The following is a 12,801-nucleotide window of genomic DNA, read 5'->3' as shown; positions in this document are numbered from 1 at the left end:
TAAATCTTAAAATACTTCAGACATGGGGCTTTAATCGTTGGAAGTTAACTTGCTTATTTTTAAAGAATATTATTTTGAAGTGATGACAGCATATAACAAAGAGAATATATTCAGAATATTTAGAAAGAAGAGTAGGCACTAGTCGGTGTTAATACAAGTCGTTACAATTGAAAACTTCACAAGGTGAATGGATGCTAACGGAGAGGGTTTATGTCAATAATAGACACATAAGGTTATGTCTTGTAGAAGACCATGTGTATAACTAGAAGAAACGAATTAAATCAGAAGTTTTAATAAGGAATAATTTTAAATCCTGTGACCCTGCTTTTTAAAAAAAACAAACAAAAATGCTGCAGTAGTCAGTACTTTGGTGAACTGTTGAATGTATTGGGATCAGTCAGAAAATTTACTTATCACATCGTATTGATTAACAGCTGGCTTGAGGGCTTTCAGTTAATCATTGTGTTCCATGATAGAAAAGAAAAACCGTAGAACGAACTATCCTTTTTGGCTTTGCTCTGATTCATGTATGCAAGTGTTATTTAACATCATACAGTTGTAGATGGCAGTAACGGTGGGTGGAAGAGTGCCTGCAGCAGCAAGACCATGCAGATTTGCAGAGGAATGTACCTCTACCTACTTGATATCAACTCTCTTATTGTACATCCTCATTGTTATTCATTATTCCTCTCCTCAGGTTTGGACTTTAATGTCTCATGCCCATCTTTTCTCACCACCTTATACGCAGTATGTGTTCACCTACTTACTCCCTCATTCCCACAAACCAAGACCATACTCATCAGTTCTCTAAGCTTATCCTCTGTCTGCTTTAGCTTGCCTGCTCAACTCTTTTATCAATGTCTATAAGTACCTGAAGGGAGGGGGTCAAGGGACGGGGACAAACTCTTTTCAGTTGTCCCATGTGACAGGACAAGAGGCAATGGGCAGAAATTGAACCACAGGCAGTTCCGCCTGAACGTGAGGGAGAATTTCTTCCCTGTGAGAGTGACGGAGCCCTGGAACAGGTTGCCCAGAGAGGTGGTGGAGTCTCCTTCTCTGGAGACACTCAAGGCCTGCCTGGATGCAACCCTATCTACCACGCTCTAGGTGACCCTGCTGAGCAGGGAGGCTGGACTAGATGATCTCCAGAGGTCCTTTCCAACCTTACTGATTCTATAATTCAGAGGTGCTATCTGGATGCATGTGCAATGACTGGGTTGAGACACAAAAAAGCACCTGCACACAGATGCCAGGCATCACCTCTGCCTGTCACATGGCAGTAGTCTGTCTATCAAAATTTAACATTGATATATAAATGCAGCAGTTTATAAACAACAGAACAGGGTGTGTACTAGTACTGAAAAGGTGATATTTACTGTGTAGACAACTGTAATACGCTGTCAATCTTAGATCTGTGATGGAATCATCTTTGTCATGCAACCTGAGAGGTTTAAAGATTTTGATTCTTACTTCACTTTTTTAAAAACAGATTTTGAGATTTCTATCATATTGTAGCATCTAACTGTTGTAACTAAAATAAACTCTGAAAGTCAGTGTGTCTTATGTATTGTAACAGTATTGATTTCATACTGCCATCTCTAGATTAGAAAAATGCAGAGCCTGAATAGCTGGAGGAAGATATTAGGTGTCAACAAAACAAATCACCTTCAAGGAAAATCAAGATTTTAGAAATGGCTTATTAAAGATAACATCAATTTTATAAATGCCTCACCAAAAGGAAGGTTATACAAGTACTGGTATGTGTTTTTGTGTTTCTTTACTGCAGTTGTACTCCAATCTAACAGCATGCCAAGCTCTTGGAAATATGTGTGTGATGAATATGAACTCACTAAGTTCTTCAAGTACTGATGCCTGTGGTTTGTTTCAGTATATTTATGCCAACACAGCAAGGCTAGGCATTGTTCATTCAATATCCTTCTGGTAAGTTACCTCTTCCTCACTTTGTAATAAAAATGCCTTATAGAAATTAGTATTCTGAATGTCTTTAATGTAAAACATATAAAACATTATATTCCTTTAGAGAAAACAGACTGTAATTGTTTTTAGGAGACATAATTTGCCATGGCTATATTATGGTGATCAGCCTGGATTAGCATCCCAAGTGCTCGAGAAAACACATTTTCCTACAAGCTTCAGTTTTAAAGGAACAAATAAGGTAGGTGTTGGGTAGCAGACACGGGGAAGCAGAGATTAGGAAGGGGACATAATAATATGAAAAGATATTGTAGATATGGCTTCACTAAAGATAATTTTTAGGAAAATAGTGTAACAAAACCCAGTGTGAGACCTTTTGGAAGGAGAAGGCGATATTTATGTACAAAATCTCTAATACAGGTGATTTTACTGACTTGCATTCGTTGACTCACAGATTTCATTTGCTAAGACTCAACAGCCACATACTTGTAAGGCCAGGATGTGCAAGCCTAAGTGCTGCGGCCAGGATCAAACTGTGTGTCGTGCAGGGAATCAGAGATGCCAGTTATTAAATCATTAGGTCCCTGGGGGTTCTTCTTGATTGGCAGTGATGAACTGTTATTTGGGCAGATCTTTTATGCCCTTTAGGAGTTAAGAGTTGATAAAGCATTGACTTGTGCTCCAGAATCTTGCTTACTTCAGTTTCCATAAATAGGGAAGGCTGCAGCTCCTCATTTTTTTTTCCTTGTTTGAAATATCTACATCTTCGTAGCTATTGCCTGTTTTCCTGGTGAAGTAATAGGAAAAAAGATTGTATATGTGATGTGCTGTAACTCTGCTGCAGTCCTCTTGGCATCAAGGTGCAGCTTCTTTTGCTGACAAGTTGTCTGTGCCATGGTTCTATCACAGCACATTCTTCAGTTTTATTGCTGGACACAGTGTGCTTTATCAGTACAGGCTGTTTAACCCTTTGCCTTCTGTTACTTCTGGTGCTTACATGCACGTATTTCCGTTCATACTTCATTCATACCAACTTTAATGTTTTTGTTACAGACCTCTGCAAGTTGAGTTGTATTAGAGATATATTTAGTATATCACTCCAGCCCAAAATTTTCATTTCAATTTTCAGTGAAGGTATAAAGAGTTGAAAAATATATTAGAAAAGTAAACTACCATAACATATAAAATCAAAGAGTTCTAGGGAAACATCAAATTATGAGACAGTGGTCCCTAAAATGTATGGGTCCATGGTATGGCAATTTTATTTGTTTTTTGTATTTTTTTGCCATCAGGATATAAAGCTGCAATTTATTGCAGCCTCATTTGATGCAGCAGGAAACTTTCTGAAGTGGCAGAGTTTGGAAGGAGGAGTCTTACAGGTAGGTTTGATATCTAACTACCTTTTGTTGATACTGTGATACTTTGGTTGCCTTTAGCCAAGTTAAGAGAAAAGCCAGGAGTTTAATAACTACAGTGGCAGTTCAACCTTAATATAACAACAGAATTAGATTAGGGAAAATAGTCTTTAATTATTGCTCAAGTTGATCTCTCCCCTTAACCAGATGTAGAAACACAGCAACATTGCCCTTATTCTTTTTATTAATGTAAATTTTGAATATTGGAAAGCTCTGGAAAGCAACAGTGTTCATTTAGAACCTGTCTTAGCTACTACCTCTTTCTTGCATTCAGCATACAGTTAGTTACTTGTGTACATAATTTATTATTAGCCACCTTCTTGTTGATGAGAAAAGTGTATTCTTTAGCTCTCAGTCCATGTACTTCCACAGAAGATTCTGGAAGTATGGATCTATCGGATGCTATTACTTGTACTCCTCATACATTAGGGGGATGCCAAGCATATCAGTAGTTATGTTACTGACAAGAGAAATAGGAAAACTTGAGTACCAAACCATTTTTTTTGTTGCTGCTGCTGCTGTTTGTTTCTTTTGCTTTTAAGTATAAAACACACACTTTAGCCAGTATCTGCCTGGCTTGTTCACAGCATAAAGTTGTAAAACTTAGTGTGAGACATGGAAAGGGGGAGCACTAGAAAGAAGATTCACAGTATCCGTGGACCCTTTGATTTCGTTGGCACACACATACTCATCTTCAGCAATAGTTTGCTGTCTAGGGTGTGAAAAGTGCAGTGAAGATGCAAGTACGAAGTGCAATAGTAATTAGCCCAACAGTTCAGCAGAAACTTGCAGCTGTGAAATACACAGGCTATAATCTCTTTAGCAATCCAGTGGTGATCTAGGCACTCTCAGCAGTCCCCTAGGCAGTCAGCAATGGGAATAATGCCCAGAACAATTAGGAACTGTCTATCCCCTTTCTAAGCTCTTTGTGTTGCTTCTTGGAGCAAGGATACTACTCAAGTGTATCTACAGAAGAGCAGTTAAGTTTCAGGAAATGGCAGTGACTGCTATTTCTTTCAGTATTCTCTCAGGATGAACTGTCTTGCATCTGCCTCCCAAATTTAAAGGAAAACTAGTGTCAAAAGAGCAGGTCATTAAGCCTATTACTATGCATAGAAAATGAGATGTTCTGATGGAGATGTTAAGGGTTTGTTTGGACACATTAATTTCCCAAATGCAAAGCTTTTAGTGGCTATCAGAAATGAATGTGAAAGGAATAGCTGTACCATTTGTAGCCTTTTTAAATGCAAAAGATTATGCATGACTAAGATGTGACAGTACAACATCAGTGCAAAATTGTAACAATTCCTGGCATTTCCATTGCACTCTAATTGGATTGTGTTTCATAGAAACTTAGACGTGCTTTCATTTTGGAAAATTGGTTATCCCTCCACTAAGTACAGTCCTCATTTAGTTAGAATTTGGCCTTTTTTTCATGTGTTCTGTTCAAATGACCTGTTCTTTGCAGAAAAAAATTATACTGAAAAAGAAAAAAAAATCTTGTTTTCTACGATAACTCTGCAAATATTAGCTTGAAGGGGAAAAGGTGAATGTGGACTTCTCTTTGCATGGGATTCTTGCGTTTAACAGAAGCCCTAGTAAAGCTTAGGGCAGCACAGCACTGTGCATTTAACATTCAGTGCCAAAAAAGGCTATTCTTGCCTGGTTGGATGCTCCAATCCCCAAATTTCTAGAAGTTCAGTGACAAAACTGCAAAATAGTACATGAGTGTAACTAAGCTAAAACATCATTTTAAGAATATTAATGTTATTTTAGTAATTGTGTTTTCTTTTCAAAATCAATCTATCTCTTCTTAAAAACAAAACAGAATAAAATTCAATGCATCTTATTAGAACTGTGAGTGCATAAACTGCCTAGGGTACCTGTGAATATTTCATGCTGTGAGAAAATTTTACCTTTGAATTAGCCTAATTATTAATATGTCTTGTTCAGCTTTGTCCTGATACTCAAACTAAACTGAATGCAGCTTATGTGTTTGGAACAACTTATGAACAAAATGTAAGTATGAGAGAAAATGTTATAATGAATTTCCAATTAAGTCAGTTTACATGTCATCAGTAATTCAGTGCTCATTGAAAGACCTCAGGCATTGAATTTCAAGCTGCAAGATGGACTTTCTTCTTGTGCAGCTATTCTTTATTCTAATTTCTTAATACTTGAGTGAAATAAATGTGCTTGTTAACTATTGAAATAGATGCCACAAAACTTTTACTACATCAGACTGCCAAAAAATGAAGCTGTCACTTGCACAAGTGAGACTATTGACTTACCAATGGAAGAACATAATGCCTTAATTTTGATGTTTTAATTTCTAATTTTCCTGCCTCTGTCTTGGCGAAGTTGCATACAGAAACAAGATGTAAGGTCTATCAATCATGCCATGCCTTTCAATCATCCTGATTAACTCTTTTATATCATAGAATCAGTAAGGTTGGAAGGGACCTCTGAAGATCATCTAGTCCAACCTCCCTGCTCAGCAGGGTCACCTAGAGCGTGGTAGATAGGGTTGCATCCAGGCAGGCCTTGAAGATCTCCAGAGAAGACTCCCCAACCTCTCTGAGCAACCTGTTCCAGTGCTCTGTCAATCTCACAGGGAAGAAATTCTCTCTCATGTTCAGGCAGAACTTCCTGTGGTTCAATTTCTGCCCATTGCCTCTTGTCCTGTCACATGGGACAACTGAAAAGAGTTTGTCCCCGTCCCCTTGACCCCCTCACTTCAGGTAGATCAGATCAGATCCCCCCTCAGTCTTCAGCAAATTTAATGAAGAGATTGACATCTTCAGGAGAATGAAGTTCCTAGAAGTTTTAATCAAACAGATGACTCAGGAGAAGAAACTCTGGGAAAAGTTGTATTGGAAGTTTGCACTTATTAAACACCAGCAAAGCCAGAGGAGATAGAGCAGTTTTAATGGTCCCTACAGTGATAAAACTTGAGCTTGTATGTATTTAGATGCCAAAGTCAGTCAGCCATGGACACAGCTATGCCTGCAATAAGGCTTCATTAGTTTTGACACTTACATGTTAAAAAGGGAAATCATAGTGTCTTTTGGGGGAGAATAGCTAGTTTATTTGTATAAAACTCTTGTATGTGTGCATGAAGAGTGCACTCTCTATGTGTGCACAATATCTAAAACTTATTTACCCATTAATATTATTAATTAGCATGTTTACATTCAAAACCATTCCCCACATTGAAGTGTAAAAATACATTTATTCTTGCTGCTATTTGGATAATGTGAAAGTTCTGTAGTGTAGTAGCTGTCAAAGCTTTAGTCCTTGTAAACTACAAGGTTTACCAAATAATTTTGACAAATATCTTTTTAATTTTTTTTACTTTATAACTACTTATCACTGTAAGTGATAAAATTGTTTAATCTGTATTTAAGCACAGCAGACAATATAGAAACTTATTTTCTATTTGGATCATTAAACTAGTCTAGATTGGTTAATATTTTTTGTGCCTTTTTTCCCCCGAAGTTTTGTGTTTACTATATTGATATGTAGAACCTGTTGTTAAGATTTAACAATAGTTATTATTGCTGGGTTTAAACCTGTAAACCTGTAAATATTGACTGAGTATTACTGAGTATTTTTCATATAATTATTTTCATGGACTGTATACATCTTTTTTTTTCCCACGGCTTTAGAGAAAGTACAGTTGAAATGTTATATGACAGTTTAAGGACTGCATGTAGTCATACACAAAATAACCTATCCACCTTCATTTCTGATTTCTTGTCTTTAGTGTTTATTCTGTTTCAAATTTTATGTCTGTGACATTTCCTAGGATATGTTTTCCTAATCTATTGAAAATAGAATATTAGCAGATTTTAATTCTGCATTAGTCATTCTGGTCAATTGTGGTCATTTCCAAGAGCTTTGTGTAATATCAAGAGTACTTCTTAATTGCTTATACATAGCTGAAATGCTTTGTCTTCTGCAAAGTACATGGGACAGATTTCACAGTAATTTCATAGGGGAAGAATCTACAACTTATTAAGAATAATTAAATGGCTAAACTGATCTTTTTATTCTAACATTTTATTTTCCTCTAGTGCAAAATTTCAGTTTCAAAGATTTTATTGGATTTTGCTAATCCAGTCTTTTATGATGTATTCCTTGAATATAATGATGCTGAGGGACAGCAGTATCTTTGGGCTGTGCCAGTTTTAAACTTGAATCTTCAATATAATGAAATGTTTGTGAATAAAGGTAAGAATGCAATAGAAACATTTCTGTGAAATAATCTAAATGCCTTCAAAGCATTTGTATTAATTACAATCATTGAGTTTGTTTTTAAAGATGTGGTGGATATATCCACCATAACTTTCCTCTTTTAAGAATTTAATATTTTGTGATCAAGATTGTATAGTATTATGTGCAAGCTTTGTTTGCATACACTGGCCCAATAATTTTCCCATATAAGATTATCTAACTTCATAATATATTTTTATATTGAAAATAAATCATTTTACATCTTGAATACAATCATATTTATCACTTTTAGTAGATTTCTTTCTTTTGTTACTGAATTACATTTTTTTAAATATTACGTGACTCTACTCATGCTTTTTCAAAGGCAGCAATATGAACAGCTGGCTTTTGACTCGTCGATTTTTTTTGGTGGATGCACTAAGTGGAAAAGAGAACGATTTGGGAAGACTACCAAGAATAATTCGAATTGCTAGCAAAATAACACTAAGGTGAATAAATGCATACTATATATGGTGAGACAGATAAAATTAAACCTATCTTGTGCAATCTGTATTTTATTGCCTCTTAAAGGAAAGTTTTATTATTGTGGTGTTTCTAATACATTTTTTTGCTGCTTTTCCCATTGTATACATAAAAATAGCAAGAGTGGGTTATTTTGATGATTAAGTAAGAGAACATAATACTGATTTGAGGGGTTAAAATACTGTGATTACTTCCCTTTCAAGTTGGATTAGACTGTGCATAGAAATTAACAGACATTCAATCACCTTTTGGAAGCTGGTGGTTCTAGAGGCCTCAGAACTCCTCTTTTCCAATGTGTCTGTTGCTGACTATGTACAGATGTTGTTTCATACAACATATTTTTCTTTTGGAGTATTTCTACAAGCTGTTGCTTATAAATATTGTCATACAATCCAGAATAGACTTGCAATCATTTAACTGCAGTTGTGAGATTACCTCTTAGGTTCATTACTGCTTCTTTACCTCAAGTGGAACATGTTCTGGAAGAACTTTTTTTCCTTCTTAACGTAATATCTTTCTCTGAGATGACTAAACAAAATTGAGATCTCTCTTGTACTTACTGCACTTCTTTGCAATTTATTAGTTATGAGTAGCAAGGACTATTGGGCCATACAGATAATCATCTTTAAGATTCATTTAATCTACTATTTGTTGAAAATTACATATTATATTATTTCAAAAAATCAGGATCATTCAGGTATCCTAGGAGAACCATTGAAAAAACAATAATGCTAGAGATTTAAACTACATAAAGAAAAAGTAATTGTGTAAAATTTTGAGAAAAGTCATCTTTGGAATTAACTTCATTTGCAACTATTGTAATGTGAATTTTTGTTAAAGATTGATATAAGATATTTTGTTACAAATTAACAATTCTCCCCAGTTTGAATATATTTGCATATATGTCTTTTATAATCTAGTCGCTTTTAAAATATGAATTACCATATCATTGTGTTTGTAACTCATATTTTATTGATGATGTTGTTTTGTTTGTTTAGTATTTTTCTATTAGTATAAGTTTCAATCAGTGCTTCCAAGCAGCCCATCCATTTGCTCGGTTAAAAATAATACTCTGTATTTCTGCAGTATTCGTCTGGCATCCCCTACTCAGAGGGGAACTATTTACCCACCTCTAATTACTGTTGCTTACACGGATGTACTTATCCAAAACCCTGACACACAGAGTGTGATGGTGAGTTCTCTGCGCTATTTTGTTTGAACAGAATTGTTCATGGTGCTTTTAGTTCTGTCAGAATTCCAGTAAAGTGAACGAGGTTTTTCGAATGTGAAATGAAATAAGCAATTTCTAGTTCTACGCAGTTTAGAAGCTGCAAAATTTCACTAAAACTTAAAGCTTTTAAAACAAAGCTGTTCAGTTTGGGTTTGTTTTTATTATTTATCTTATTTGAGTCCTTCTTAAATTAAAATACCTAGTATTTTACAGTTGGTTGTATATAATGGTAATGTATATATAATGTACATATAATGGTAAGTTATGCCAGAGTGCAAATTAAAAAAATGTATGCACAGAAAATAACCTTTATGCAGTGAATTGAAAGCAGCAGCAATTTAAGCACAAAATGCGATATTTTTCTTAATGTTGTACGTTAACAGGAGATGATTATGATACAGACATTTCAGGTCAGTTGTGGTTTAAGTTAAGATTTTGATAATAAACCTAGAACATCCTTTAGTGTTCTGCCTGCTGTGCTTCATTATTTGCAGTAGATTTCTTAAGTTTTAAAGTAGAATAATCCAAAATGTGTAGCCACAAGGGTTAGAGACCAGCTTGGGAATCTTCCTTGTCTTAAAACCAGAGAATTCTGCTGTGAGAGGTGCAAAAGACGTATTGCTTCCTCCTTCTACTTCTGCCCATGATAATGGGCAGTAGCCCAGGTGGGAATATCTGAGAGGCCAATTCATATGCCTTGGTTGCCTATTAGATCACACTGCTTAAAAAAAAATAAATAAAATGTTAAGTTTAATATAATAATCATTATGCTATAAATAAATGCACACAGACTGCTAATATTAACATTTTTTGCTTATCAACCTTCTTCAGTGGTTCAGGCTTCCAATACTGAGAGACATCTAGCTAGACATTTCTGATGCTGGAAGCATTCCTATTCACTGGCTGTTAGCTGCATGAAAGGGAAGAATAGACTGAGAATAAGAAGGGTCGAAAAATTAGAGTGAGACACTTCTTCCCTGTTTATTTCTTCCCTGTTTATTCCCTGTTTATGCCTTTATTTAATCACAGAAACAGGACTGTTTTTATAATATAATCCAGTTAAATGGAGATGGCAAGAACAACTGTTTTCAGTTTGTCTACTTTGTGCTATTTTTTGATTTCCTCCCTACACGTAGGTCTGATCTACATAGGTGGTGTCAATTTTGGATGCATCTTGCATGCATTTAACAAATTTGATGCAAAGCCCTCTTAAAAACAAAAAGACATTACACTTCATTACAAATTCTACAAACTCTTGACTTCTGATAATTGAACATATTTAGTCTCAAATCTAAATAAGGTGATAGCATTAACTATGACAGGAACAAATGTTTCTGGAAACCAAGACACTGTGCATTAGCGTGGGGATTCTTTTTGTTTGTTTGTTTAAACTGAGTTACAAGTTCTATTCTTTATAATACTTCATTAACTTTATCCTTACAGTGACAAAGACTTGGGCCAAAACATTGTAAAACCAAGTTCTAGTCCTTGTACAACTCCTTTAGAAAAAGTTAAATTAGGTTTTAGGTTAGAAAGATATTTTAGCTAGAGAGAATAATGTAGTTTAACAACATTTATTTCATTCATGCTGGAAAAAATTGCTGCCTAAGCTATGTAGGAGCTCCCTTTTTAATTTTGCATGTTAATGTAATTAAATTTACTTGAAGTTGCTCTTAACACTGTTAAAAGGGAAGGTATCAAACACTTGAAAATGCCTTTTTGAAGCAAAGTATGCACAATTGTAAGGATTATAATCAGGTGCAGCTCCTAACTTGGGCAGAGCGGAGGTCCATCCCCAGCATTATCCTTGGTAAAATCTTGTCTAGGTTTCAGTTATCTCCTGTGTTAAGCATGGCAGAGCACATGCCAGCACCAAGTCTGGCGCTGCAGCACATCAGGTCAGTATGTGTAACTGGAAGAGGATGTACACTGCAGCTCTACAGTAGTCCTAGATGAGGACTGGCATCAACTAAAAAGTAGTAAAACACCACTGACTATAATCCTTATAGCTTTTCAGAATTTCTATACATACTTACTTTTCATATTTTAATATTCAGGTTTCCTTCTCAGTCAACTATGAGATGAATCAGTCAGAGGCTCAGATTCAGACTGATGTAAGTAATTGTCCTTTAATTTGATGATACTATGATCTGCTTATATTTTGTCTCTTTAAAGATACCTGCATATATTTTTTCAATCTCTTCAGATCACATTGGGTGTATTGGGTGGACTCGCAGTTTTATGGTCCCTTCTCAAGACTGCAGGCTGGAAGAGACGTACTGGAAGCCCTGTAATTGACTTGCAGGTATAAATAGCTGGTGACCTAAATAAGGACATGTTTTCCTATCTTTAAGGAGAACTTTGGTATCATATGGTATAACTATTTTGTTTCTTACAGTAACCGAAATAATTTATAATTGTTTAAATCTAGCTACATGGAGCTAGGGAGTAAGGATCCCTTGAGGAAATAGGTTTTTGCTTTTTTTTGGCTTCTGAAGTTGTCATTTAGGAAATAGTTTTGCTAAAAGGGCACAAATACAGCTATTTATAAACAGCAAATGTGATCAGTTGAGCTGTCTTACTAGTTTTCAAATTAATTTTTCTTTGAACGAAGACCAGGTAGTAGGAGTTTCAGATTTTAAATATATCATAAATATGTGAACATACAAGAAAAATTCCGTTGGGGCTACTTTTCAGTAATAGAGTTTACTGTAGTGTGAGCTGCATAACATTTTATGTGAATATATTGTATACGTTAGTTAAACAGTTTCTAGTTTTACAGGTTTGTACAATATTCTTTTATAATTACAGACAGTCTTGAAATTCTTACTATTTTATGCTGGAGATCTTGCCAATGTTTTCTTTATCATCACGGTGGGCACAGGGATTTATTGGCTTGTGTTCTTCAAAGTAAGTCTTTTTTCAGATTTTGTTATTATGAACACTTATTAATAATGCATAAATTTTAAAACAAAAATTCATTTCTTTTTTTTCTTTCTTTTTTTTTTTTCTTTTTTTTTTTTTTTTTTTTTGCCTTTCTGGTCAGACTGTTGAGGCAAGTTATACATGATGTTCTGTGTGTTTGAATTTTCAGCTTTTTCCTTTCCTTAAATTTCCTTGTGCTTGCAGTCTGCTTAGTAGTCAGTTAAAATATTTTACAAATTTGAAAAATTACACATAAAATATGGATCATTTCTGCAAAAGATGTTCACTCTTAAGCACTTGATATGTTATTACATATGTCATCTATGCTGTTTCAGTATAGCCTCTCAATTATAGGCTCAGCAGTTTGTCTCTGTCTTTTTGCCACTTCCATCTCAAGAAGAAGATTTTGTCACGTATGTAGGATGTGCTTTTAGTCTAAAGGTAAATTCAAGACATTTTACACATGCTTCTTTACATTTTCATTATACCTGTTTTTAAACATCTTGTACAGTGCATGTTATTAGTTCTTAGAAGTAA

General features: G+C 35.0%; 1 protein-coding gene across 2 annotated transcripts in view; it reads left to right on the top strand.

Annotated features, from left to right (window-relative positions):
- TMEM67 (transmembrane protein 67) overlaps positions 1-12,801 on the top strand; it is a 31,689-nt gene that overhangs the window by 6,560 nt on the left and 12,328 nt on the right. For both annotated transcript variants that reach the window (XM_062568358.1, XM_062568359.1), the window contains 11 exons: positions 1,787-1,941; positions 2,068-2,176; positions 3,228-3,314; positions 5,304-5,369; positions 7,427-7,583; positions 7,951-8,074; positions 9,195-9,300; positions 11,397-11,453; positions 11,546-11,644; positions 12,151-12,249; positions 12,619-12,705. In XM_062568358.1, the coding sequence (XP_062424342.1) occupies positions 1,787-1,941; positions 2,068-2,176; positions 3,228-3,314; positions 5,304-5,369; positions 7,427-7,583; positions 7,951-8,074; positions 9,195-9,300; positions 11,397-11,453; positions 11,546-11,644; positions 12,151-12,249; positions 12,619-12,705 (1,146 nt within the window). The remainder of the gene's footprint in view (positions 1-1,786; positions 1,942-2,067; positions 2,177-3,227; positions 3,315-5,303; positions 5,370-7,426; positions 7,584-7,950; positions 8,075-9,194; positions 9,301-11,396; positions 11,454-11,545; positions 11,645-12,150; positions 12,250-12,618; positions 12,706-12,801) is intronic.

Source organism: Rhea pennata, chromosome 2, assembly GCF_028389875.1.
Source record: "Rhea pennata isolate bPtePen1 chromosome 2, bPtePen1.pri, whole genome shotgun sequence".
In the NCBI taxonomy this organism is placed as follows: domain Eukaryota; kingdom Metazoa; phylum Chordata; class Aves; order Rheiformes; family Rheidae; genus Rhea; species Rhea pennata.
Note: the sequence above shows the minus strand (reverse complement) of the source record. Positions and strands in the feature narration are given on the sequence as shown.